We start from the raw sequence: 26671 nt of genomic DNA on the forward strand, positions 1-26671 counted from the left end.
TAAGCTAAGCTAAGTGAGAAACAACAGTCAACATGCTTCTCAACAGTTTGAGTTGAGCTGGTTGGAGCAGTGCATGCATTGTTCCAGCTGAAATGACTGAAAAATCTCCCAGATGGTTTTTAATGAGAGGGAATGGGAGGAGTGGTAACAGCTGGAATACTGGTCTACAGATATTTCAAGAATTAAATTCTGTAATTAAACGTTTAGAAAGCGTCAATAAATCATTTCAGGCTCCAAACCGACAGCAATTTAACCTCATTATGTGGACTCCATAGTGTCTGAGACTGAAGGCTTCTTCGTCTCCTACTCATGAGTTATGAGCGAGGGACGACGGGAGGGCGGAGGACAGAAACAAGTAAACATTTGTCTGTTTTCCTTGCGAGAAGAAACGAGGAACACGGCGTGTTTTCCAGACATTCTTTGCCTTTTATTCTCTTCACAGTTTTTCAAAGAATCACAATGAATAATCATAAAAAACAGACTAAAAGAAAATAAACTAGTGCATTCAAGAGCTATAGATGTCGAAATGCTGAACAGGAGAGAGCTGGAATGCTTCGTATAATGCTGCAGTGAACGTGTGTGTGCGTGTGGGGGGGGTCAATTCAGGTCACAATGGGGAGGAGAGGAAGCACACAAACACACACACATGCAAACACACAAAAGAAAGGCTCATTGGCACTTGTAGGACGGGCATGCGTGAGGAATGCCAACTCACATCGCCGCCCCTGTCGTGTCCGAGCCCAGCTGCCCCCCGCCTGCTCTGCCGACGGCCGCAGTGGCGGGATCAGCTTCGAGGCCTCCACACTGACTCACAGTGAAACTCGGGGAGCGTGTGACACATCAGCCACCCATGTGGGATATTTGTGTTTTTTTTATTATCTGTGCTCAGTAGGGAGGGTTAACATTGATTCAGGTTTAATGGTTAACTATGTGGCCAAACTAAACCGACTTTAAACCAGCAGGGTCCCGGTGGATTACGTTTCACACATTGTGGCTTGGACGACTTGGAGGTCAGAAAAAACCTGACATACTGTATTTAGATCGACTAAAAATGGACCGGTTAAGGTCTCACCGTCACACTTAGTAACTGTGTAAATGTTCCTCACAGAAGGAATAAAATACAGTTTTGTCTTGAAAAGGTTTGAGAAAAGCTTCCTTCACAACCTTGACCTTTCTGTGGACATATTACACCACGAAGGTCGTGTACGAGTCCTAAAATAAATAAAGCAAGATGAAAGAATAAATATTTTCTCATCTGGGGTCTAATTTTGAGACTGCGGGGGCTTTTGCAGGCACATCATGCTGTACCTAAATAACAGGCCTTACTTCCATGTTTAGAGTTTGTCTCTGCAACACATGGTCGCCTCACCCCTCCCCTACTCAATCTACGAACCGATAGATCCCCCCCCCCAATGACTTTCTGTGGCTTTTTTTACGCATATTACGCATGTTTGAGTCATGGTTTGTCACAGCGCAGCCTCTGAAGCTCTGGTCACATGATTTGTGCCCCCTTAAATCCACCTAACCACCCTGCTCGGTCCCAGCTCTGCTTTCCTAATCCTATAAACATTTTCTATGCACTTTCCTCCTTTGCTTCACCCAACATCTACCTTAGTCCCTCTTCTCTCTTTTTTCTCTTCCCTACATTCAGAAGCCACTCTGCAATCATCTGACCACAAGCTCTCCTCAGCTCAGTTTCCTTTAAGTTGCCTACACGTCTCATCGCTCTTTCTAACAACATCCTACACACTCTCTATCTAACGTCTGAAATCTGTGTTAGTAAATTTCGTCAAATCGCTTCGTTAGGTCTAAAGTTTGGTTGAAGACCCATTAAAAACAAACTGCTCAGAGCTGGGCTGCAGTAAGAAGTGGGAGGGAGGTATGGATCCTGTAATTAGCGCTGGCCTCGAGGGGACGCTGGGACAAAAATGCATGAGTCAACAGAAAAAAAGGCAGAAGCTCTGCGTCAGCTCTCATGCTGATGGCTGATCTCAGGCCTTGGTTGTGAGCGGCCCTCCAGAAGAAAGAACAACCCCTACTGTGACCCACTTCACACCGGTGCAGGCCTGGGCTGGTTTGAGAAACATCTGGAACTGTTCGGTGAAGCACATCTGTGGGGAACATTTCTGCACCCCAGACAGGAACAGGAAAGAGGAGGAACATTCACCAAAAAAAAAAAAAGAACAGGAAGTTCACCTGGTCTGTGGCATTTAAATGAGGACGTTCAAACACAACATGCTCCTTCGTGACTGTTGGGGGAATGGAGCGAGGGGGGTATGCAGTGCTTTTACCAATTTTTGTACTTTTAAAGTGAGGTAGGGCAAAATTCAGAAACTTGTTCAACTTTCAAAGGGTCCACAGGTCCTGTCTCGCTGCAGGAAAAACAAACAAACAAAAGAAAAAGCAGCATCACAATGGTTGGACCCCGGCGTGCCGGGGTGGGGCACGCTGATGAAAAGGTCCACAGAGAGATGAAACTGGACATTCTGTCAGTCACTTCTCCAGCAGCTGCTTCCTCTGCTGTTCCCACAGGGCCTCCAGGTGATCCGCCCTCTTCAGGGCGGCCTATCAGAGGAGAGAGCATTGTTTAGACATGTCTGTCAGTCATTCCTGATCACTGTGCTTTCATATCATTCACGCCCCGACAGGTAGACTGCACGTCCCGTCCTACCTCGTGCTGCTTCCGAAGATTGTTAACGGTTTCTTCCTTCTTCAAGATGGCCGATTTCACTCTGGTAACACACAGTCGAGAGGACGTTAATAAAACATTTCTGGGTCGTAGGTTTGGATTTGCTCATTTCACTTCCCAACAATGGGGGCTGAAACATGTTAAACTGGTAAAAAATGCTTTTTGTAAATATGCGCAAGAGCGGCGGGGGTGTTGAAAGGTTTTCAGATTTCTTTTTGGCCTCCATTTGAAGAGGCTTTCCTTCTCCACGGGCTGTAAATACAGATGTGTTTGTAATGATCTGCCTGTTTAAATAAAGGTTAAACCGACTCGCTGCACCATCTTGTGGTATGAAGTGTGATTACATAAATGTACAGCCCCAACGATAGTTCAGCTCCTGCTGATATCTCTTCAACACAAACACAAAATTGTGGATATAAAGTCACAGGAGCTGTTTCTTCACATTCTGCTGATAGAGTTAGTGCTAAACACACACACACACACACACACACACACACACACACACACACACACACACACACACACACACTACAACTACACATTTAGCTGAAATATCTTAAAAAAGAAAACAAAAATCATTATCAGCTTTCAATTTTAATTTGTTACGAAAAGGGATGAAATATTTAGGAATAATACTTAATCCGAATATTGATGAGATTATGACTGATAATGTAGGAAAACTACTTACTAGGATTAAAACTAATCTGGAGAAGTGGGGCACGCTGCACTTGACATTATGGGGCAAAGTAAATATGATAAAGATGGTAGTAGCTCCTCTGATTAATTATTTCATTGGAAAGATACCAATTTGTATTTCATCACAAATTTTCTTAGGATATGATAATATGATAAAACACTTCCTTTGGGATGGTGGTAGACCTCAGATCAATCTTGGTGGACTGTACCAACCGAGAAAAGAAGGGGGTCTATCCCTACCCAACATAAAACATTATAGCATGTCATTTGAAATGTCCAAGCTGTGTAAACACTGGGCAGCAACAAATTCAAACCTGGACTGGGTCGTAATGGAACGTGAACTGGCCTTTCCATTTACCCCCATTGAGGTGTTGGCTCAAAAACCGGAGGGAACAGAGTAGATAACCCTATTTTAAAGTTTTCAAAAATGGTGCGGCAAGAGGTTCACAAGAGTTGCAATCTGTCCCCATACTTTCAAAAATATGCACCCCTGTGACAGAACCCAAAAATAGAAATAGGTAAACAAAAAGAATTTATTGGCCACAGTGGCACAAAAAAAGGCATAAGATTAATAAGTGATTTATATGAAGATAACACACTCATGTCTTTTAAAGATCTGACAGCAAAGTTTAACTTGGAAGAACCCGGCCATTTCTGGTGATATTAACAAATCAGAGATTGTCTGAAAGATAAGATAAAGTTGTCTCAGGAGAAAAATCTAATAGAGAATTTCCTTCTACTTCCACCCTTACTTACAAAGGCATTAAAATGGTATAATTTATGTCACTGGGTTAAAAACAACACATGTAAAAGTCTTAAGAGTATTTGGGAAAAAGATCTGGATTGTTCCTTTGACGAGGGAACATGGGATTCAATCATCTCTGAAAATGGGTTTTACATTAGGGAAGCTAGAGGTAAATGTATCCAATATAAAATTCTCAACAGGTACTATTACACACCAATGAGACTTTATAAAATGGGAATTAGTAAAGATGACCTGTGTTGGAAGTGCCAAGAAGCAAAAGGTACGCTAGTACATGCTTTATGGGAATGTCCATTGGTCTCCCCAATATGGGAAGATGTTTGAACATATATGAAGAGCTGGGTGAAATTTAAATTACCTAGATCACCGAGATTGTGCCTTTTGGGGGACAGACGCGAGGTGCCACAGTTAGACAAAGCAGGCTTCAGAGTGTTAAACGCTGGGCTTGTGACTTGTGTTTGTCTTATTTTAACACTTTGGAAAGAACTTCGCACTCCAACCCTGAAAATGTGGAAGGAGAAAGTGACTGAAAATGCCGCATGCGAGAAAATGCTGGGAAGACTGAGCAGCAAGACAGAGACTCTAACAGAACAATGGGACAGCTTCTGTTTTTAAGGGTCTACAGCATGATGACAATGTGAGATACAGTCTGAATTAAGAATTAAGGGTCTTGTGTGTGCAACAGTTTATTTATAATTACTCACCCCCCCCCCCCCTCTTTTTTCCCCCCTCACTGAGTGTGGTTTTTGTTGTTTTGTATTGTTATGTTATGTTTGTTTAAATGTTCAAAAATAATAAAAACTTTAATTACAAAAATAAAAGAAAAAATCTGTAATTTCAACAGCATTTCTTAGTTTTTCTACATAATAAAGAAACGTTGCTGTAGTAAATGAAAGAAATCTGAATGACTCTTAAACTCTAAGAATACATGAGCAAATTTACAGAAGTAGTTCTGGTGCCTCAGTGTCAGACTGTGCTGTACTTAGAAAACACAAAGTTTCCATTAATTCACTGATCTTTTTTTTTACTGTGGACACACTGTAACGAGCAGAAGCTTCTATAGCCAACAGTGAAAAGCAGGAGCTTTTCTCCAATTTCATTGTTTGTCTCATATTTATTTACTTTGGTGTACTTCACATTTTTCAAAGCCATCCGGTCTTTGCTGGGATGATTCTGGCCCCTGGGCCTTATGTTTGACACCCCTGGTTTACATGTGTCACGATCTGGTCTGCATATTTAAACCTCAGTAAAGAAAAGAAAGCAAAGAGCTCTTAATATGTTCCTCAAACTAAAAAAAATCATTAAAAGCATCAAAGAGTGATCCTGACTGTGTATCAGACTCTCACAGTCACACATCAGGGATATTTTCCTAAAGCTACACTGCCAGGTGCTTTGGGAATGTATTTAAGAGGCTAATCTGTGTGTCTGATATATGCTGTCACAGTGAAGTTTGCTCATATTAAACACAGCCTAAGCTTCAAATAATGAGGCCAGTGTATGTACACATAACCACAGGCTTTACACAGCGTTTCCTATTCTGTTTAACCCCACTCACACTCTGTTTAAATCTTGTGAGGCACAGGAAATGAGAAGACAGTCTGCTTAATGGTGGAGGAGCTAAATCAGCTTGTTTCAGATTGAGAATGAACTGAGGTGCTGCACTTTAGTATGTTTGCCTTCCTTGTGACATTTCCTGACATTAAGAATAAACTGAAATGTGAGCCTTGTTAAATAATATGCTGATAATTTAGGCAATCGTGTGTGTGCTGCCTTTGTAAGCTAGTCAGCTCCAGTTTCCCAGGAATCACTTGACTTGAATCATCTTGTTACTTTAATGACCTGAAACGCTGACTGAAGCCATCCTGCACCAGTGTTGGATGTCACCAGTGCTGCAGCCAGGTTGAACATCTGGAAAATTGCCACAGTACCTGAATGTTTATTAATCAGATTCAGTGTCACAGGAGACAGAAACTTCTGCTCAGGAGACAGAAACGTTTCAGAGCCGCACTGAACGTCGCGTTCACGTTAATCAGGTCACCTTCAGAATTGCTCCAACCCTCTGTCCTTCTCGTGTTTCGCATCTCTTACAAACTGGCAGACATTCAGTGGAGCTGCTTAAGGTTCCACCTTTTATTAAGTCTGAGCTTCACTTTCAAGCCGCGTGCCAACATTCCTCTTTGCACCTTCAACAGGGTGAATCTGTAAGCAGCCAGCAGGCCTCTGACAAGACCTACTGAATGTTTGGACACTGCTGCTGACCTAAATCCACAGGCAGACAGCTGGAAATGGTGACTCAATTCACAGCTTTGGCTTCAAAATGGTTACACACATAAAGTGATCACCTCAGTAAAACACGTTTTACTGAGGTGAATTTAAATGCTAATGTCAGAACAGATAATTTAAAAATTACAGGTGGTGACCAGTGGTACCCCTCAGCCTCTTAGTACAGAGGTCCCCAACCTTTTTTGCACCACAGATCGGTTTAACATCAGACAATATTTTCACAGACTGGCATTTAAGGTGTCGTGAATAAATACAACAAAATAAAATGATACGACCAACACAAAAACTGTGGTATGTTGTAAATATAATAATAAATGCAAATTCACTGTATAATTGTGTAACTTTATTAGCAGCGTCCTCCTGAAATGCGCCAACAACATTGAGAGTAACATCCTCCTCTCTTAACGATAAAAACCCTGAAAACCATAAATTTCACACCCAAGCCTCAACTCTCGCGGCCCGGTACCAAACAACTCACGGACCGGGCCCGGGGGTTGGGGACCGCTGTCCTAGTAGGTACAACTATGGTATCTAGCCCTTTGTCACCTCGTTCTCCACTTATCACAGTCACAAGATTTTCAGGAAACCTGACCTCTGACCTTAACCTTGAGTTTGAGCTCACTGAGATTCAAACTTGTCTGAGATTTTTATTAGGCGCGGTCAGGAATCAGGTTGGATTTTCCCAGTAAATCCAAAGGATGTAATATTTAGAGCCTCCATGTTTCTCATTAGTTCCCAGTTTCAACAATGGTCCATACTAGTAAAGGTTGTGTTAGTAAAGAATTAGACCTGATATTTGAAGCTTAATTGTGTTTTTAGGGGTTTAAAACTGAAAAATAATACAATTAACTTTTAAAATTTACCATTTTACTTAAATCATTTTGTCCCTTCCAGCTTACCGTTGGTGGACTTCTGCCAGTTCTTCCTCTTTCTCCCGTGTGACCCTCTCCACCTCCAGCCGCATCCTTGCTCGGACTTCTGACACCTCCACCTTCAACCTGTGATTCTCCTCCTCCGTCATCACCAAGCGGTCGGCAAACTCCTGCCTTATCACCTCCGCCAGGTTGCGGCGCTCTTCCGCCAACTTGTCCCTGGCCTGATGAGGGAAGTTGGAGGAATTCTACTGGATCTGTCTAAACATATTTTCTATTTCTGTGTCTACTTTCCACTGGCTAGTAAATGTATAATACGGCAAATAATCTCAAATCACTTGTAAGCTGCAATTTTAGTTTCTCTCTCTGAATGATGCTCCTTACCTGCGTGATCTCTTCAGTTTCCTGTTCTTTCTGTCTAAGTGCGGCCTGCAGTCTGATCAGCTCTCCCTCCGTCTCCATTTGCTGCTTCCTCAGTTCCTGCTGCTTCTCCACCGCCGTCCTCTCAGAGCGCTCCAGCTCCCTCAGCTCGGTCTCGTACTTTTCCCTCACGCGCTTTAGCCTGTAAAAGGAATGCAGAACACAAATGTGATGTTTAATATAGTTGTTAAAAACAAACAAAAAAAATGCCCAATGCTGTACTATTAAAGCACATCCACGTTAGAAAATGATGTTGATACAGAAGGAATCACAGCTACTAAATGGGCCTTGGATCCAAATTTAGGTAAAAGGGGACCTTTGAAAGTTTATCACTGATATTTCACTAAATGATGACCCTTCATCTTTACATCTTACATCTATGATAAAAAACACAGAGATAAATCTGCCACCAACAGCAGAAACTGTAGTGAATCTTTACTGGGCAACAACACGATTGGTTGCTATACTTTTTTGTATCGTATTTAATGTCTAATAATGTCACACTGTCTAAATTAGGCACACACACACACACACACACACACACACACACACACACACACACACACACACACACACCTGTTTTCCGCTGCCCTCTCACACTCCTCTTTGTCCTTGCTGGTCTCCTCCTCCAGCGTCCAGATGGCGAGCTCTATCTCTTTGTCACGTTCTCTTCGCAGTTCTTCTTTTAGCTCGCGCTCACGGGTCAGCAGCCACGCTTCCTGTGGACACACAGAAACACGCATGCTGTTAGTCTACACACATGGTACTGAATTCTAACACTGTCAGTTCAGCCTCATCTGTCATCGCGCCCTTTTTAATTCTTTTTCCACTGTCAGTGTTTCCGCTTTCTCTGAGAAACAGTTTCATGCTTTGCTACAAATCCACAGTTTGATTTGAGAAGAAAGCTGGAGGGCAGAGGTCAGCTGGAAACCTGCCACATTCCTGTGTTGTGACATAAAAAGGAAAAAAAAACAAGCTCTGCTTTTCTCCTATTCACATGAGTCACGCACATTTCAACATTTTTATCTGAAACTGATACACAAACTGGAAAAAGGAAAGGGAGGGGATAATAATCCCAGGCAAACAAGCAAGAGAAGGTAACCTAGATATCTACATGTCAGTTAGTCAAACACTTCCCACTGACAGAGTATACAGCAGCCACACTTCAATATGAAGAAAAGAAGAAGCGAATGAGAGCAGACACAGGACAAGGCTGCACAAACCTCTTTCTTCTTGTAGTTTTCTTCCCACGTCTGCTTTTCGATGTCCAGACGCTCCTGTAACGCCTTCATTTCCACCTAAACGCACAAACAACATTCAGCGTGAGACTTTCAGATGGATACTCGTGATGCTGATAGAACGCAGACTTATTTCAGGTTCTTGACTGCAGTGTTCACAGTCCTCACCTGATGTCTCCTCTCCTGCTCCTCCCTGGTCTTGTCCAGCTCTTCTTTGAGGGCTCGTCCAGCCAGAGAGCTGTTCTCCTCCAACTGCCGCCGCAGATCCTCCAGCTCAGCGCGCTGCCTGTGACACAAACACAAACCAGTGCTTTGAAGATGGACAGAAACATCAACACTCATCCCATATGCCAAAAAACTGTTGACTCATTAAGGATGTGTTATATGGGAAAGGATCCTGTAAAGATCCATTAAAATAGCTCGTGCAGATAAACCTGACCTTTGACCTTACCTTGCAGCCAGCTGGGCCAGCCTCTCTTTCTCATCAGCGACCTCCTTGTAGAGACGCCTGCGCTGCTGCTGCAGAGACACCTCCTCCTCCTGAAGCTGCTTCTCATATCTGAGAGACAGACACACAAACACAGACGATGACTAAATCTGCACAAAAGCCTGTAAAACAAGCAGGCGTCTAATTAAGAAACAGCTGCTAACGTGGACTGGTGTGTGCCATGATGTGAGTAACATGAAAAGCCAGAATCTTTATTTTTGTCTCTCATCTGAGCCATGTGAACACTTCTAAAAATATTCATCAGCAACATGCAGAGTAAACTTTTATGATGGAAGGTCATCTTCACGTCAACTGGACTTAAAACTAAAACTGAAATTTAAAACTAAAAACTGCATAAGTAAATAAAATTCACCTTTTTTATGTAAGCACATTGATCTGAATGTCTGAGTTTATTTTAATATTTAATTAATGTAAAATAGAAACAAAAGTCTAATTTTTGTACCAAATGAAAGCCCATTGTTCCAAGTTTGCATTTTCTATCATCTTCAGGATTTTCAGCACTGACTCCCTGCATGACCAAAGCACTGAGGGCTTTTTTGCAGCATTGAGATGTTTTTATTGGTGTGCGCTACAACCATTAGGTTAGCTAATGTATCTCATTAATCCATTTAAAACTATAAAAACAGGAAAGGACTAGTGGAAGTATTAATGCCTTAATGATGCTGTTGCATTAGCAGGGCTTTCCTGCATATAAAAGCACTGGTGCCCATAAAAGAGTTTTTGGCCTTTCACCAAAAGGAAATCACGAGGACTGTAGCTAAAGACGGTTTTACCTTTTATAAAAAAAAATGGGGTCAAATTTATCAAAATATAGAACACATGTTAGTCAGCTGATTGTAGCACAAGCACAAGAAGAAAAGGGCATTTTGGATGTTTTTTTTGCCTCAGACTTTCTAATCCAAGGTATGAATGTGATACTAGTAACGGGTTACACACTGAGTGTCACCCCCATAAATGCCTGATCTAAAAGTTTATAAAACATTGTGTGCTGGAAATTCATGCAGTCTTGAAAACTGATTCCAAGACAGTTTAATGCTGATGTTAGCTGTTTCTGTTGCATTTCTTTGAGCATAGTGAGCCTTGGGCAGGTAGACAGAGTATACTGTGACACGCCCACCTCTGTTTGGCTAGCTCCCGCTCTCTCTGGCACTGCTCCTCCTTCTCCTTCTCCAGCTGCTGACGGAGGTCCTCGCACTGCCGGACGTAGCCCTGGGCGGCCCGGTCGTCCGCCTGCAGCAGCTCCGCCTCGTGGAGCGTCCGCAGCTTCTTCAGCTCCTGTTTGTGTTTAGAGATCAGCTTCTGGATCTCGGGCTCGAGGCCTGAGAGGAGGAAGAAAAAATGTTCGAGCTTTAGATGGACAGGGTCTGCACGATGTTTAAAGCTCACAGGACAAACTTTTAATATTCACTTCTTTAATCAAAAACCCAAACATGTTAGTGAAGTAGAAGCAAACACAGGAGAGAAATGCCTCTGAAATACAGTTCTACATCCTCGGGCCTGCCACAAACTCCTCATCAGCTCTGGCTGACAACAGCCTGTGACGCTTCATGGAAGCGGCCCACAGCAGACAGAGCAGTGGAACAGCACGGTCAGCTTTTGGAAACTGTTGTTCATTTTGCCCATAATCTAAGCTACACACAGAATAACTGCTGTATTTGCACTACTTAGTTTTATTACCAGCATTTGTCTGGTAACTGTCAAGCACATAACACAGCTATGACTGTGCCAAAGTAAATGAAAGGCCACACCTTGGACCCAGCAGACAGCAGATAATTTTACCAGAGGCTGTGTGAAACTACTGGCAAAGAGCACGACATCTTTATTAGAAAAAGTTTTTTTGGTCAACTGTAAGTCCACTTTCGTGCACTCTGAGGTTCCTTGACATTAAACGATCTACTTAAATCAGTATTACCTTTTTAATTAGCCTCCATAAAGCTAATTGTCCGACATGAACCACTGCAGAGCTCAACAGTGAAAAAGACTGTGTTATATTACAAATATAGATGCAAGGCATCACAAGCTAATATTTACCACACCTCTCTAAATAAATAAAGAGAAAATCATTATTTTCCCAGATTCAAATCAAAACCAGAACATGAATTAACTCAAATAGTTTCTACCAGTTTTGAGGCTGCTGTGGCCTTCAAGTTCAAAAGAAAGGAGTGGATGCTCTTATATAAGTGGAGCGCCCTCTGTTGGTATCTTGTTAAACAGCATAATAGACTGATTCCATTCATTTGCATTGAGATTATTTATCAAAGTGCTGCTTTCATTACACTGTTTGCTTATGTTTTTGCTGTCATATTGTGCACTTGTGTGATATAACAAGTGCTAAGCAGGAGGAATCTCTGAAGTGCTTAGCAACATTAACCTGCAAAGTTCAGGGACGTGAAAAGTCTGAGACTTTATCAGCACAGAAAAAAAGCTGAAGGCCTGTTAAGACTAAACCAAAACAGAGCTTTTACATATATGAATATATATCCACACATGTTGTTCGTCTTGTCTTCCTCCTGTCAGCCTCAACCGGTAAGTTGAAAAGGGATTTTTTCCTTCCCACTGTTGCCAAAGTGCTTGGTCATGTAAGGGTCATCTGATGGTTGTGGTTTCTCTTAATAATTACCTTAATTATTAAGAGCTTTGAGGCGACTGTTGTTGTGATTTGGTGCTATATAAATAAAACGGACTAAATGGAAATAAATTCCATGACTCCGTCTGATGCCTTTGTCAGGAAACTGTGTTTCAGATCTCATATGAAATCTGAATGAGTAAAAGGCGATATGTGAATCTGAAAGCGTGGAATCAGAAATATTTATTTTCTTGATATAAAGTGAACAAAAGTGTTGTTGATAAAAACAAAACGTTTTCCTGGAGCAGGGTGGCATTCTTCCTCTTTCCCTTGTGTGTTTAAGCAGCGCTTTGGTAAAGCTGCTGTAAGCTCAGATTTCCAGGCTCTGTCTGCGCTACCTTTGACTGTGATCTCTTTGATCTTCTTGGTTTTCTCATCAATCCATTTCTCCCGCCGGATCTTCTCCGTGGCACTCATCAGGTCTTTTAACTTCTTGATCTCCTGTTGAGCGAGGGAGTCGGGGAGAGGGTAAAATTATGGTATCAAAATTAAGCGCCACCAAAATGATGAAGATCTGTAATACACAAGCAGCACAGTATCTGTCTTTTTCTAAACAAAGTAGGGTGCTTTTAGGTGACTTTGACACTGGGACAGCGATGGTGAAAGGTAGGTAATAAGAGGAAAAGTAGGGTTAAAATCTTTGGCAAAGAAAAACTTAAATAACATAAAGAAGTGTAAGCTTTTTCATCTGAATGTAGAGATAAATGAAAGAGACTCACATGCAAACAGACTTGCCAAGAGAAACAGTGTGTGGAAAAATGAAATGACAAATGATGGAAGAATGAAGGAAATGACTGTTCTAAAGATAACTTTGAAGTTAGAAGAGGGGAAAAAAAGGTTACCTCGCACAAGGGACCGAGAATTTGCCACACCTAAAAGCAGGAAACAAAACACGTGTACAGACAAGAAAGAAAGACAGTAAAGAAGAAGAAGGAGGGGAAATAGAGGGAAAAGAGAAAATTAAACAAAAGCAGCACTGCAAGAAAGCACGATATCGCAGGAGGCAAAGGAGAGGCAGGAGAGATCTGCAGAAGTGCTCGGGACCTCTCTTACCATTTCATGCTGCTCCTGCATCTGTGCGATCTTCTTGGTGTACTTCTGGTCCACCTGCTTCAGTTCTCCCACCACGCCTTCACAGCGCTCGCTCAGAGCCTTTTTATCATTGATGAGCTGAAGAAACATCAAACATTTTTCAGATGTGATGTTTAAAAAACCACTGAAACACTCAACAGGAAAACATCGAAGACTGTCGAGACAAGTCCATCTTGTTTACCAACTCTTTGCATGTGTGCTGTATTGCTTCATCATTTTCTGGCCCATCATCAACCTTTACTGGCCCGATTATACAAACAAGATTTGAAAATATTCGAGTAGAAACCAATAAAATGGCACAGATATGGAAACAATTTATTTTATAGCTGCAAATATGAAGACGAACCACATAAATTAATAACAAAGATGAAACGAGTGCATACCTGATCGATGAAGGTGAGGTGTCTCTGGATGGTGGATTCATATTGTTCCTTCTGGAGCTGGAAGTTCCTGCTCAGCTCCCTCTCCGTCTCCTTCACGTGTCTTATCGTCAGCTCCCTCTGCTGGGCCTGACAGACATGACACGAGCTGTAAGCACGACCATCTAAAGCAGGTAAAAACAGCGACAAGTGTTAATCTCTCCTACCAGAGCGGTCTGCAGCATGTTGACGGTGCGTTTCTTTTCCTCCAGCTCCAGTTTGATCCTCATCATGGAGCCGGTGAGTTCGGCAGCAGTGGCCGACGCCTGCTCAACACCGGCCAGCTCCTCCTCAGACAAAACAGCCTGAAAGCACAGCAAAGCCAACATGTCACCTTTCAGTTTTAGATAACACAACCAGGGACAGACTCACAGAACATCTATCTACAAATTTAAAGGGCTGGCTTAACTAGATGGTCCTCAGCAATTATAGGGAAAAACCCCCGCACACAGTCACAGTGCAGAGAAATGTTTATTCTCAGCCCACAGAGATTTATGGTTATTTTTTAACCAGTATAGCTAACTGCGTTTCCTTTACTTAAACATAATACATGTTTTGTTCATGACTTCTGTTAAATATTCTAAATCAAACTTTTTAAGAACCCAAACTGGTCAGAAACGTTCAAATCTGTGTCAGTTTGCTAAATGAAGTACATTGTGTCGCTTTAGCCAATAAACTCTGACCTCTCGGTGTGATCCTGAGGTGACAGAGCGTGGCCTCTCCTGCTCTGACTTCTCCATCTCATCCAGGAAGCTCATGATACTCTGCAGCTTGGCCTCAGAGAGCAGGGCGCCCCCATCTGGCAGCGCAGGGTGGTGGCTCAGCTGGCCGTGACGCTCCAGGTTATCAGTGGTCAAAGAGTTGGAGTCCCCGTCCTTCAATTACAGCCACAGCGTCATTGTTAGTTCACAATATTTCTTACAAGAAAAACCATAAAAATTAGTGCAACATAACGCACTGACCTCATCGATCCAGGCGTATTTCTCTTTGCGGTAGCACTTCGGCTCTGACAGCCTCTCCGGCTCCTCCTCTAACAGCTTCAGGGTGTCCAGCAGCTCGTTGAGGGTGGTTTTAGACTGAGCCCTGCTGGACGAGGCTCCCTGCCTCTGATCCTCCACGCTCACTGACCTCTGCAGGATCTCCTGGAGCACAAAGAGAGCGAATGTGTTTAAAAATGATCAGATGCAAGAATTAGCAACAGAAAATTCATGGTAAAACAAGAAATATTGGAAATTTTCATTTTTACCTGGGAACACTGAGAACCTCTGCGATTGGACAGAGCTGGGGAAACAGCTCTGAAGCTGAGCTCACCCAAGTCAGCCACAACATTTAAATTAGAGTCTGTGGAAACAAAGACACTATTTATGTTAACTGCAACGTAGTTCGATTTCGTTTCAGTCTTTAATAAAGTCTTTTGGGACTGAGACACACATCACAGACCTGTGTTCTTCGTTTTAACATCTGTAGGTGACATCGGGTTGTTGTTGTTGCTCGGTGAGGCTGGACTTTTGTTGGTCAGGGAAATCTTGGGCGGTTTTTTACGTCCTCCCACACCAGCCTGCCTCGAGTTTTCCAACTCCACCTCCAGAGCGCGCTGCGTCTCTGCGGCCTGCTGCACTTTTATGTGCTGCAGTCCCTGTGTCACACCACCAGAGGGAGACAAAGGAGAACTTTTAAACAGAGGGAGACTTTTACATAAAGACTATACAAATAGTATTTTCATTTAAAACAACACTTAAACACTCCAGTAAGGATTACCACAAAGCACGTACATCAGGCGTGTTTGTTTTGGTAGCAGTGGGGCGGATCAGGCGAGCTTTCTCCTTACGGATCGGTTTCCTCTCACTCGTCTGATGCTGCTCCTGGGAATTATCTTCCTCTGCTCTGTCCTCCTGCAAAACCAAAAATATTTATTTAACATATCAATACAAAGAAGACATAAAGAATCGATTACCTGGAGAGCTAAGCAGGTACCTGGGAGCACTGAGAGCCTCTGTGATTGGACGAAGCTGGGGAAATGGCTCTGAAGGTCAGATCACCCAAGTCAGCCACAACATTCAGATTAGAGTCTGTGGAAACAAACAATAAATCAATAACCATATTACTGCTACTTTATTCATGCTTATTCATAACACTCTCCTGGAAATCAGACAAGACTGTAGGTAGCTGTAATATTTGCATTATAGTGCTGAATAACAACAACCAGGGCTCTTATACACTGTATACTTTTAAAGACTACATTGGATTTTCCACTGAATATAAATTACTTCCTATAATATTTGTTAATGGAAAATAATTAGACATTGTGTCCTAAAATGAGCTGCAAACACATTAACAGTAATTATGTGGGATTCAGCAGGTGGAGGAGGGCATCTACTAATTGGAAAGATGGCGGTTCAACCCCTGCTGCTCGAGAACTGTGATACTGAAAGATACTGAACCGTGCTCATCAGAGTGTGAATGTTTGATAGAAAGCACTCAGATGTAGGAAAAAGGGCTTTTATGAACGTGTGTATGAATGAGACATGTTAGTAGAAAAGCACTATATAAGAAATATTCCACTGTAAAGTGAAACAATGTGGACCTGTGTTCTTCGTCTTAACATCTGTGGGCGACATCGGGCTGTTGTTGCTCGGTGAGGCTGGACTTTTGTTGGTCGGGGAAATCTTGGGCGGTTTCTTTCGGCCTACCACAGCGGTCTGCCTCAGGTTTTCAGGCTCCGCCTCTGCTGTGTGCTGTGTGTCTGCTGCAGCCTTGTGAGCTCTTTTCTGCTGCAGCTCCTGTAACAGACCAGCAGGGGGAGATTAACATAATGCTGATGATAAAACTGTGCAGCACTCAGACACAAAGCGACAATCAATGTCTTTACAAAGTAGACTTGGATCCACAAAGCATCCTTTCATATATAGACACGGTGCTCTTAGTTTTACACAGTTGCATAACACCCAACAGCAAACAGCAGGCTGGAAAAAATGAACTTAGTGCCAAAAACTGCAGTTCCAATAATTGAGGCTGGCTATAAAAACAACTCAGTCCACAGACTCCAATTTTAAAATGTCCAACTTTAAAGCAAAAGCACTAATGTTGAGTCCTAAACCAATGGGTGACCTCACAGTGGCGACATCCATCTTTGATATACAGTCTGTGGTTGCTATTGCAGTTTTTAAATGAAAATCTTTACTACGAAGGTTCAACAAAACGTGTTTCACAATTGCATTATAAAATATAACATCCAAGATTAAAGCTATCTGAGGCTGTTCTGCTTCAGTCTCATAACTTTATGGAATCACAGCAATAAAAACTGCTGTGTAATCAGAGGTGAGCACCTGGATGGCAGCGAGGCGGGCAAGACGAGCCTTCTCCTCACGAATCCGTTTCCTGTCTTCGTCCTTCTTCTGCTGCTGCTCCAGGCGCCTCTCTTCCTCTGTTCTCTCCTCCCACTCCTTCGACAGGAGAGATGCAGATTGTTTCAGCGCAGCCGCAAAACAAGGAGAAAGACAAACCCAGTTAATATTACGCCGAATAAAAGGGGAGCTGTGAGACAGCCTGCAGGGGCACATAGATACCTTTCTTTTACTGGCAAGGATGCGTTTGAGCACTGCCTGGTTAGCGTGTCGCCTCTTGGCATGGTGTCTGTACCAGCGCTGAATAGTGACCGCCGCATGATTCACCTGCTGAATAAACCTGCAGATACACAAGAGAAGTGCTTGTGGTTTTTTGGACAAACTTCAGTTTTACCACTACTTTCAGGTCGCCCAGATTAAAAACAACACAGTGGAAACACTGTCATGTGGGTCTGACCTTTCAGCCTCCTCCTCTGTCACCTCCCTCCTCCGCAGCAGGACAGGGCTGCCGCGCTGAACTGACACTGGGGATTTGTTGTTGGAGGTGGTGGAGAAATTTTTCTGGGACTTAGTGAGGGAGCCGCTCTCCAGCGACACCTCGTCGTTCGCTGTGGCTTTCAGGATGTTACTGAAAGAAAAACGGAAAATAAAAAACTGCAATTTAATCGAGACGCATAACGGACTGTAAATGTGAAGATAATCGACGGCTTGACACTGAAGCTGTGTGAGGGAGCAGCTCTTTGATTTCAGGACATACTTGAAAGAAGGCTTCTGGTTGGAGCTCTTAGGTGTGAGCGGCTTCTCCGAGTAGTTATTGTGTAAGATGGTGGTGACGGAGTTACCCACAGCTCCCTTGTTGCTCCTGCGCAAAAATAACAAAACCAAAACAGGACAATCAGACTCTCATCAGCTCATCTTTCCTCACTTCATCCTCCCGCAGGCATTAAAATAACTAAGACATATTCTTATCCCATTACAATCTCAGCCCACGCAGTATTTTTTTTCTGACATATTTCATGGAAGAAATATTCTGTGTGGGTGGAATTTTCTGAGGAAATATCAGCTGCTGTGATCAACAGGTATGAAATACGAGAAGCGGCTAAACATTGAGAATTCAGCAATGCAAGGAGACACCTGGACTATTGTGTGTGTGTGTGTGTGTGTGGGAGACGAGGCCCACCTGTTGTTGGCAGTGAAGCTAGCAGCCAGAGCGATGCCAGGCTCTCGTTTCTTCAGGCTGGTGGGAGAGTCCACACTGCCGGTGCTGCGGGAGCTCGAGTGTGGGGGGAAAGCTCTCGGCTGGTCGTCCTTAACGGTGGAAAACAAACAGTCGTTACACCCTGAAATACTGCAAAACACGACAATCTAGAAAGTGTGTGTTATTGGAAAGACACAAAGAGTTTGTTAAACACTGTTACTGGTTACTTTAGCTGCCAAATAACTGAAATGTATCTGCTTGTAAAGCCATACTGTTTCAACCATTTTTCCAGATTCAAGTGTCTCCAGCCTTTGATCTTGTCTTTCTAGTGTGCCTCAGTGCTTCGTCTCATTCATCAGCTTTTTATCGGCACTCTTTGTGTGCATCACGTCTTCAGCATTCAAACATTTCCAGACGGGAAATGTTTGAATGCTTCAGAGAAGAATCCCTGTCGGGCCGTTGTGGAGTTATAGCAGTACTGTACGTTGTAGTTTTTTATGAATACATCAGTTGGAAAACTTGACAAACTTGACAAAATAAAACTTTTGCAGAAGAGAAACCTGCAGCGAGCTGCAGTAAATAATTCCTCTATGAAAGGTGTAAATATGATGACAGAGTGCGAGTGAGATCGAAGGTAAATACCAGGATGTTCCATGTGGTTCTGTCTGGCGAGGTCTTGCTCAGGCTCGCCAACTTCTTGCGTCCATCGGAGCTGCTGTCAAACAGGGCCAAGTAGTCCTCCCTCTGGTCCTCACTGAGGAAAACAAACCAGGCAAGAGTTAGACCACAAACACAGACAGATGATATCAGAAAGAACATCTGCATGGAAGGAAAGCCACTGAGAACAGAGTGTTATGAAGTAGTGCTCACATTACTTTGTCATTGTAACATGACGCATTACTGCTACTGTTACCACGATTTTCTTTTTATTTTTGTTTTGACAAAATAAGAAACATAATGAGTCCTAATCGAGTGTTAGTACCCACATTTTTCACATTATTATGTTAAAGTTTGACAATGTGCATCTGTCTACTTCACATTTTAAAGCAGGCTAAGTAGAGCTCCAAAACACCAGCAGCTCTAAACAGGTGTTACTCTGAGGGACACTCACAAGCTTGATGCTGGTCATGTGGTGAAGGAGGTGCTGCCAATATCAGCTCAGCATCTGGACTTCTTTAAGTTTCCTTGACGACGTTTCACCTCTCATCCGAGACGCTTCTTTTCAAGGAAACTTAAAAAAGTCCAAACGCTTTTCTTTCCAAGCTCCTTAGACTACGATGACCTGGATGACTGAGAACCTTCACAGACATAAACAGAAGCAGATGTACAGAGGTCTACTCACCGTATGGATACTTAACCATCATGTGCAAGCTAATTGAAAGGTTTTATGTACATATTTATTTCTCGCTGTAAGGACTCTCAAACTATCTCACTGTGGAAGTCCTTAGCCATGTTTTGTGCAGCAGAAAGAAAGTAATGTAGCTACGGGTGTGCCATAATGTGCAAATTAGAGCAAAATCGGTTAAATCTGACACGAATGTAGACTCGTAGACTCATCTTCCCAAAATAATGATGTGAGGCTATTAATACCTGGTTAAGAATGCTAGTCGGTTGAGAGCTGTAATGTTTAAAGAGTGATCAAGAATTGTGAACTGAACTGTGGTTCTGGTTCTACTACCTGCAGCTTTACTTGATTTAGCTTTTTTTGCTATTTTAAAAAGACTCAAATGTTACCCGTAAGCCAAAATATTCTTGAAAACATCATTAAATGTGGCTGAAAGCACTATCTGGGTGCAGCACGGGGGCTTAGCAGTGACACAAAGCAGAAACTTGAGCTGTGGCTTTTAGCGGGAGCTTCTGTGATAAATGTTGTAATGACAGCTGCAGAAACGCATCTCATCCTTACTCTTGTAGCCCCAAGCGCTGGAATTCAATATGCAGCAGCTGACCGTCTGCTGGGGGGAGTATGGACTGGGTTATGGATCCCATGTAAATGCATGCATATGCTGATCCCACGGCTCATCATGCAGCCTTCAAATAGCTTTACGCACCAAGCTGTCCGTCGTGAGGCACAGATGTAGGGTGGCCTCCTGTCTGGCCCGGCCTCTGCTGGTGTTTCCGTTTGTGTAAGTATATAAATGAGCGTGTGTGTCTGTGAGGGAGGGGGCTGAAGCCAGCTGGCCCAATGGAAAGAAATCTGACAACACTATTCAGGCTGCACATTCCTTTACTTTTTGCTTTAGGAGGAAGCAGCCGAGAGGGAGAGGCCTGGCGAGTGACCCAATGACAGCCTGAAAAGGACTCCGGAGACTTTTGGAGGGTGAGGGGAGTGCTTAGTATGTCTTTACATTTAAAGCCCCTCAGCTTTGCATCCTCAGAGGTAGGAAGGGGAGGGCGGCAGCTGCCACACAATGCAACCACAGCATGCACACACACTTCTTCTCCTTTCACTGTGTCCTTGTGGAAGGGGGTAACCTGACCCCAGAGGTCCCAGCCCTCCCCCTCTAATGAGGGACAAAGCGAGTCTCTGCACCCTGCAACCCCCAGCAACAGCCACCCGGCACCCCTCCGCTCTTTATCATGCAAGAGCCAGCGCGCCAAAATTCCCATTGTCCGAGCTGCTGGAGCTTCAGGGCTGCCAGCTGTTGCTCACTGAAGAGAGGCACTTTGGTTTAAAGAGCAAAGGCGAAAGAGACACACACACGGCTTCAAGCCTGCACATTATCTAGATGTACGCATTCTTTTTGACTACAAACATGACCTTCATATTTCAGATCTTGTACGTTAGTGGAATGATGCTTGATGATCTAACAGAGCCTAAAAGCAGGTTTTCCCAGGCTGATTAGCAGAGTATGTGTCTCAGTACAAAGTGTTCTGTATAAACTGCAGATTGTCAATGTCAGAGATAAGGAAAAAGAAATTCAGGGCTGCAAACGTCAGACAGTCACAGTGTGCTATTACCGACAGAGGTTTGTAATAAGGAGCAGGAGCTTATCCAGATAACTCCAGGTTTAACGCACTTCTTACTGGGGTGCATTGCTCTGGAGCACAGCATTACTGAGATAAGAAATCATCAAGCATCAAATCACAATCAGTTCTCCAGAAAACAGCATCACCACTCCTGGAAGATCCCTCAGACGTCTTTTTCTTTCTCTGTGTTCTTTGGTGAAGCTTTGCTTTTTGTCTGCTGCTACAAACAATTTTATTTTCTCTATCCTTCAATATAGAATACCAGATAAGTAAAGGTAACTAAAGTACTTGTTAATCATTTATCAAATTTGTATGTAGGCTAAGTCTCTATCTGAATTCTGTTTTTGTATTTATTCTTCACCCACAGACTGTTCAACATCACTGTCACTGCAGATGAAAGAATACAAACTAAAACTGTGTGCACATCTAAACATTAATTTAAGAGAGTACGCAACTGCCTTTATCTTAATGATGGAGCTGTGATACCAATAATTAAATTTGTTAATTTACAAATTCAGCTTTTCTTCCTGGCTTCAAATAGACTGAATTTTATTAGGATAGCAGCTCTTTGTGTAAAGCCCACACACATTCAAGCAGCACTTACTATACTTTCCCTCTTGCACACACTCGCATTCTGCTGCTTTACCTGCAGCAGTTGTGTTACTTTCAGTCTGTATTGTGTTTAACCTCCACATATTTTTCCAATAGTTTATCTTCATTTGTTAAAATCAGTCGCTCTGCTGCCAGTAAGATGCTGCCAACATCGTCCCTTTCATGTGAACCTGCTCACAGATAGATTGATAAAAGCTGGGTTGATTTATGACATTAATAATCATAATCACGTGACTGCTTAGCCCGATTGCTGATGTCAGCAGAAGTGCAACCGGATAAGTAAAAGACATCTTGGCTATGTTGAACTTGCTTCATTGTACAGTGCGCAGATGTTTATGAGATTCTATGTTTGTACCTTAAACTGATGTTGGCCTGCTGGTTGACCTGCGTGGTGCTGTTGGACCGCCTCAAGTTCTTGATGGATCGCGAGCTGCCAAAGCTGGTGTCGCTCTGCAGAATAAAGAGCATTCCAGACATTACGTGAAGAATTCAGAAACAAGCATTCCTACATTCTGATTTAATTATCTGTGACTCACTAAAGTGTTGCGTTTGCCTCTGCTATCACCCGCCACAGAGACCGACACAGAGCGAGAGAAGTATTTCCCCGGCGACGCACTGCTGGGCCTTTTGGACATAGACAGCTGGGAGCCTGACAAGCTGAGATCCAGGGCGTCTCCTGAGACACCTGATGGGATGGACGAAGGGCTGCGTGTTGTATGCATCCTTTAAAAACCTGGAACAGAGTTGAATCGACACGGTCGGCCACAAATGCCATTTCCCTGAGGATTCAATGTGTGAAACCACAACAATAGAGGAAGTAACAGCCATTTTTTCCTCTGGCCGCTTTGTTTCCCGTGGTAACCAACAACAACACCACGCACTACTTTTACACCAGCTCAAAAACAGAGAGAGATGTGAAAACTAACGAATGATCCTGACGGACAGCTGCATAATGGTAATACTGCATTAATAACATGAATTTTATAATTAAAATGCACTTATACTCGAGGATTACTACACAGGAGAAGTTGTCTGGATCACAAAGAAGTAAAATACTACTGTTGCTTCTTTCCATAATCCTAACAACTGACAGCTTTACATTTGAGCAGATTGAATGCAGAAAAATAGACTTATATTGTTAAATAATATTGAACAAGCACTTAGATATCTCAGGCTCTTAATCAAGGGTGGGCAAAGTTTTTCCCAGAGAGCCATTAATTAGCTGAGTTTACATCATTACACTAAAAAAAGGGGAATGATTTAGAGGTGCATTTAACTCAAGGATAAAAGGCAAAAAAACAGTTTGCACAGTTAATATTTGGTAAGACTGCCTTTATTGTTCAGCACAGCCTGAACTCTCTTCCAAGTATCTTCAGGAATAGTTCTCTGGGTTTCTTAAAAACATTCAAAGCTCTTCTGTGGATGTTCACTGCTTTTTCTTTCTCTGTCAAAATGATCTGACAATGCTTCAGTAATGCTGATGTCCAGGCTGAAACGCACTCCCAAAGAAAACATTTGAACGACCTCCAGAAAGCCTGGAGAACTATTGTTCAAGACTACTTTAAAAATAGCAAGACATTCTGAGTCAGTGGAGCAAAATATTAAGAAATGAGTGGGGTGGAGTTTATCACAACTCTTCTCTTTCAGTAATTGCCTTAAAGCAACCGTATCTACCTGCTTCGTGGATGAATAACTCAGCAGTTAAAAAAAATAATCCAACATTTATGTTGGATATCTGCTCCCCACCTGCACTGTTTGAGAACCACTGGACTGAAGGAAGGTCAAAATACCGAAACACCTTCCACAACAAAGTAGCTCAGTTATCTTAATTTTTATGAAAAATATTCCCAAACTTTGGAATCTGAAAATATTCTGTGATGCTCCCAAACCTTTAATTACACCTCCAATCAACCTATGCTTCCTGCCACAGGTGCTCACCTGAGACTCTTCACCTGACGTCAGCTGCAATGCCCCCCAACAAATGAAGAATAACACCTGTCACGTTAGTTTTAAATACCTCCAATTAAAACGTCGTGCTATAAAAAATGCGATAGTATCGGTACCGTGAATTATTTTTTGACCTTTTATTTATTTAGACTGGTTCGGCCCACTTAGCCATAAATAAAGCATGTTTGAGGCATGAAGCTACCGTGAAAGTTTACCTTTCCGAGCAGCTCTCCTACAACATGCTCGCTCCCGACACTTCGGCAGGTGTACCTTTGTTAACTACATTAGCCAAACGTCCAGTCTCAACCACAGGAGTCTGTATTAGGCGTTACAAACGAGAAAATGAAGCAAAACAAACCCCCAGCACGCTAACGTTAGTTACACTAAGCTAACGCAGTTATTACAGCTGCGTAAGCTTGGTTTCCCCGTTGGCTAAACCTGTGAAAATCGGTCTGTTTGTATGTTTTACCCTTTAAAAGCATTAAAACACAATAATCTATCAATTCACTGCTTCTAATTTGCAAATCAAATCTGCAATGCAGCTCTGATGTAGCTCAGCTGGAAAAAACGGCTGTTATTTAACTCAAGTCTGGTCAGAGCTAACTGTTCACTCCTTTAATGTTGTCCCATCAACCTGCCAAAAACGCCCGTCGTAAAAGCAATAACGTCAGCGTTAAGTACTTACTTTAAAAGCTGGATGGCACCATAGCTGGAGAGCCTGAGGACGCCTCACTGATAGTTAATCCCCAACACAATCCTCTGATAACCAGTGAAAGTAGTCCGTTGACTCACAGCACAAATATAACGCTTTAACATCATCGCTGTGGCAACACTGACAATCGCCTCCCCTCGACGTTTCTGATTGGCGGAAACCAAACTAAAGCTTTCTCATTCTTGCACCTCATTGGTAGTTCAGAGGCGTCTGTATGCTGCGCATATTTGAGGGGGCTTGGAGGGGGGCGCGTCTCAAACCACGGTTAGGTTGACATTGCAAAAAAAGAGACGGGAAGGAAAAAACGAGAATTTCTCTAAATTATTATAAAATAATCCGCACATAGCACCGTTATACGCTTTGAGAGTGAGCTGACCCAACTTAATTTAGCATTACATAAAGTTTTCCTTTAATACAGCTCCAGAATAAAGGCTTCATTCTTTATAATCATTACATGCTACTAACTTTGTTTGTATGGCTGACCGGAAAGGAAAGAGACCTGGCACAAAGTCTTCAACAACTAATAAGCATTTATTAAATGTTAACTATAAATTTACCTTCTAGGTACTTGTGGTTATGATGGCTGATATAACAGGTTACCCTCAGCAGTCTGGTTTACATAATAAGAGCGTGAGAAAGAAGCCAGACATTCAGGTTGAGCTAAAATAATTTGTATATAAAATTCAATAGCTGTACAGTTAGTGCAAGAATGTGCAGTGTTCACACTAAGAGAATTTATCACTTCATACTAAAAGACTCAGACCATTTTTTCCAATCTATTTTATTTTGCACTAAATCTCCAAATCTATCATTCTTACATTCAAGGAAAATAGAAGAAATAAAAGTGTGCAATATCTTTAAAATTAAGCGAGCATGTTTTCATGCTAACATTTCTTTATTATCTTTGATTTACTGGTTTTCTGCCTGATGCTTCATACTGTGTGTGTGAGTGATTGTCATGGCTTCTAATCACTCTGTATGTGATGAAAGTTTGAAATAAAGATTGTGAAAATGCTGGGAAATACCTCATCTGTATTAGGTCCTTCATTTATTCATTAACTTGTTCCCTAATTGCACGTGGCACAATTAAGTAATAGAAATTTAACAACTGTAATTATTTACAATATTTACATCGTATAAAGGCACATTTAATAACAACGTATCCAATAATGTGGAATGAATAATTAGTGGCAGCCAACTCTAGAAACATTTCTGCTCTCTATCTCCTTTTAAACTCCACAGCTGCCCTCCACACGTCAGCGCTCTGTCCCAGCCTGATCTCCTCCGGTAAAGAATCGAGCTCCGGCAGGGGTGGAAGGTCTTTCAGCTCCAGATGGCCCTCTAAGGTGGACCTGATGCTGCAGACAGCAGGGAGGGAGGACATGAAGAAAACAACTGTTAGCACTGCATCCATTGCTGTCATTCTTAAGCATTCCCATTCACTTCCCACCCAGCTGCTGCTTCAATAGAAATGACCTGTGGCTGAGGGGACACAACTTAAGCTGCTTTCCTCTGACAGATGGCTGCCTGGAGGGGTCACGCTCTTGTCCCTGGAAGTCAAAAGGCTCCAAATCCCAGGGGGGGAGACCGCCACACTTTACTCTCATTAAAACTGTCTACAATCAATGGATTCCTTTAGACTGGGGTGGTAATCTTACGCTAACAAAAGGCACACTTTTGAAAAAAAGAAAGTCCAAAAATAGCTGTTGGGTAATCTCAGCTGTAAAAACATCAGTAATGCTATTGTTTTTGTGTTGTTTTACCTCCTACAACAACTAATCTCACAAATGGTGCATTTGTAATGTGTACGCTCTTACTCCCAGTGTGGCTGGTAAGCCTGGTCAGGCACAGCGCTGCTCGTCTTCAGCAGAAGAATTTCATGCAGCTCCAAAGAGAAGGTGTCGACGTCTGTGACAGCGAGGAAGGCCTTCAGGTCTTTCTTCTGCTCTTCCGAAAGCTTCTCCTGGAACTCAGACGGCAGTTTCTGAAACGGATCCTGCAACATGATCATGAATTAGATGTAGACTTCTGCTTGATTTCAGGTATCAAGAGAGTTTTTAAAGAGAAAATAATTCTTCTCTGTTTTTATTGGGGTGAGATTCTGGGCGCCTGCCGTGTCAGACGGCACACTTTCCACAGATTACAGCCGCGAAAAATTCACTCTCCATGGTGTGGTTTGGGGTCAGTCCCTGGCAGCCAGCAGGGGTCACGAGTAACAGTACTGACTCGAAAACAAATTGTGTGGTCACCATGGGTGGAGTTTTGTGGCTCTTTAATGAGCG

General features: G+C 42.7%; 2 protein-coding genes across 3 annotated transcripts in view; both read right to left on the reverse strand.

Annotated features, from left to right (window-relative positions):
• Window positions 1-405: 405 nt before the first annotated feature.
• On the reverse strand, window positions 406-24476 carry cep131 (centrosomal protein 131). 2 transcript variants are annotated; one of them, XM_063482455.1, is made up of 30 exons: window positions 24363-24476; window positions 22267-22463; window positions 22086-22180; window positions 18791-18902; window positions 18131-18258; window positions 17708-17812; window positions 17408-17578; window positions 17173-17290; window positions 16933-17049; window positions 16191-16386; window positions 15581-15675; window positions 15379-15498; window positions 15047-15242; window positions 14853-14947; window positions 14569-14748; window positions 14290-14481; window positions 13774-13911; window positions 13571-13696; window positions 13149-13265; window positions 12938-12967; window positions 12434-12536; window positions 10587-10788; window positions 9413-9520; window positions 9130-9247; window positions 8947-9021; window positions 8300-8442; window positions 7688-7865; window positions 7331-7527; window positions 2672-2732; window positions 406-2565 (listed from the first exon to the last, which is right to left on the reverse strand). In XM_063482455.1, the coding sequence occupies exons 2-30, from the start codon at window positions 22450-22452 to the stop codon at window positions 2494-2496; spliced, it is 3774 nt and encodes a 1257-aa protein (XP_063338525.1). In that variant the 5' UTR covers window positions 22453-22463; window positions 24363-24476; the 3' UTR covers window positions 406-2493. The 2 variants fall into 2 exon arrangements, with proteins under 2 accessions (XP_063338525.1, XP_063338526.1); XM_063482456.1 differs by lacking the exon at window positions 12938-12967.
• A 497-nt stretch (window positions 24477-24973) lies between these two features.
• Window positions 24974-26671, reverse strand: part of rnf213b (ring finger protein 213b) — a 37708-nt gene continuing 36010 nt past the window's right edge. The window contains exons 64-65 of the mRNA XM_063482483.1: window positions 26207-26385; window positions 24974-25747 (exon numbers count right to left, since the gene is read on the reverse strand). Of these exons, the coding sequence (XP_063338553.1) occupies window positions 25609-25747; window positions 26207-26385 (318 nt within the window). The 3' untranslated portion in view covers window positions 24974-25608. The remainder of the gene's footprint in view (window positions 25748-26206; window positions 26386-26671) is intronic.

Source organism: Pelmatolapia mariae, linkage group LG8 (assembly GCF_036321145.2).
Source record: "Pelmatolapia mariae isolate MD_Pm_ZW linkage group LG8, Pm_UMD_F_2, whole genome shotgun sequence".
NCBI lineage: Eukaryota > Metazoa > Chordata > Actinopteri > Cichliformes > Cichlidae > Pelmatolapia > Pelmatolapia mariae.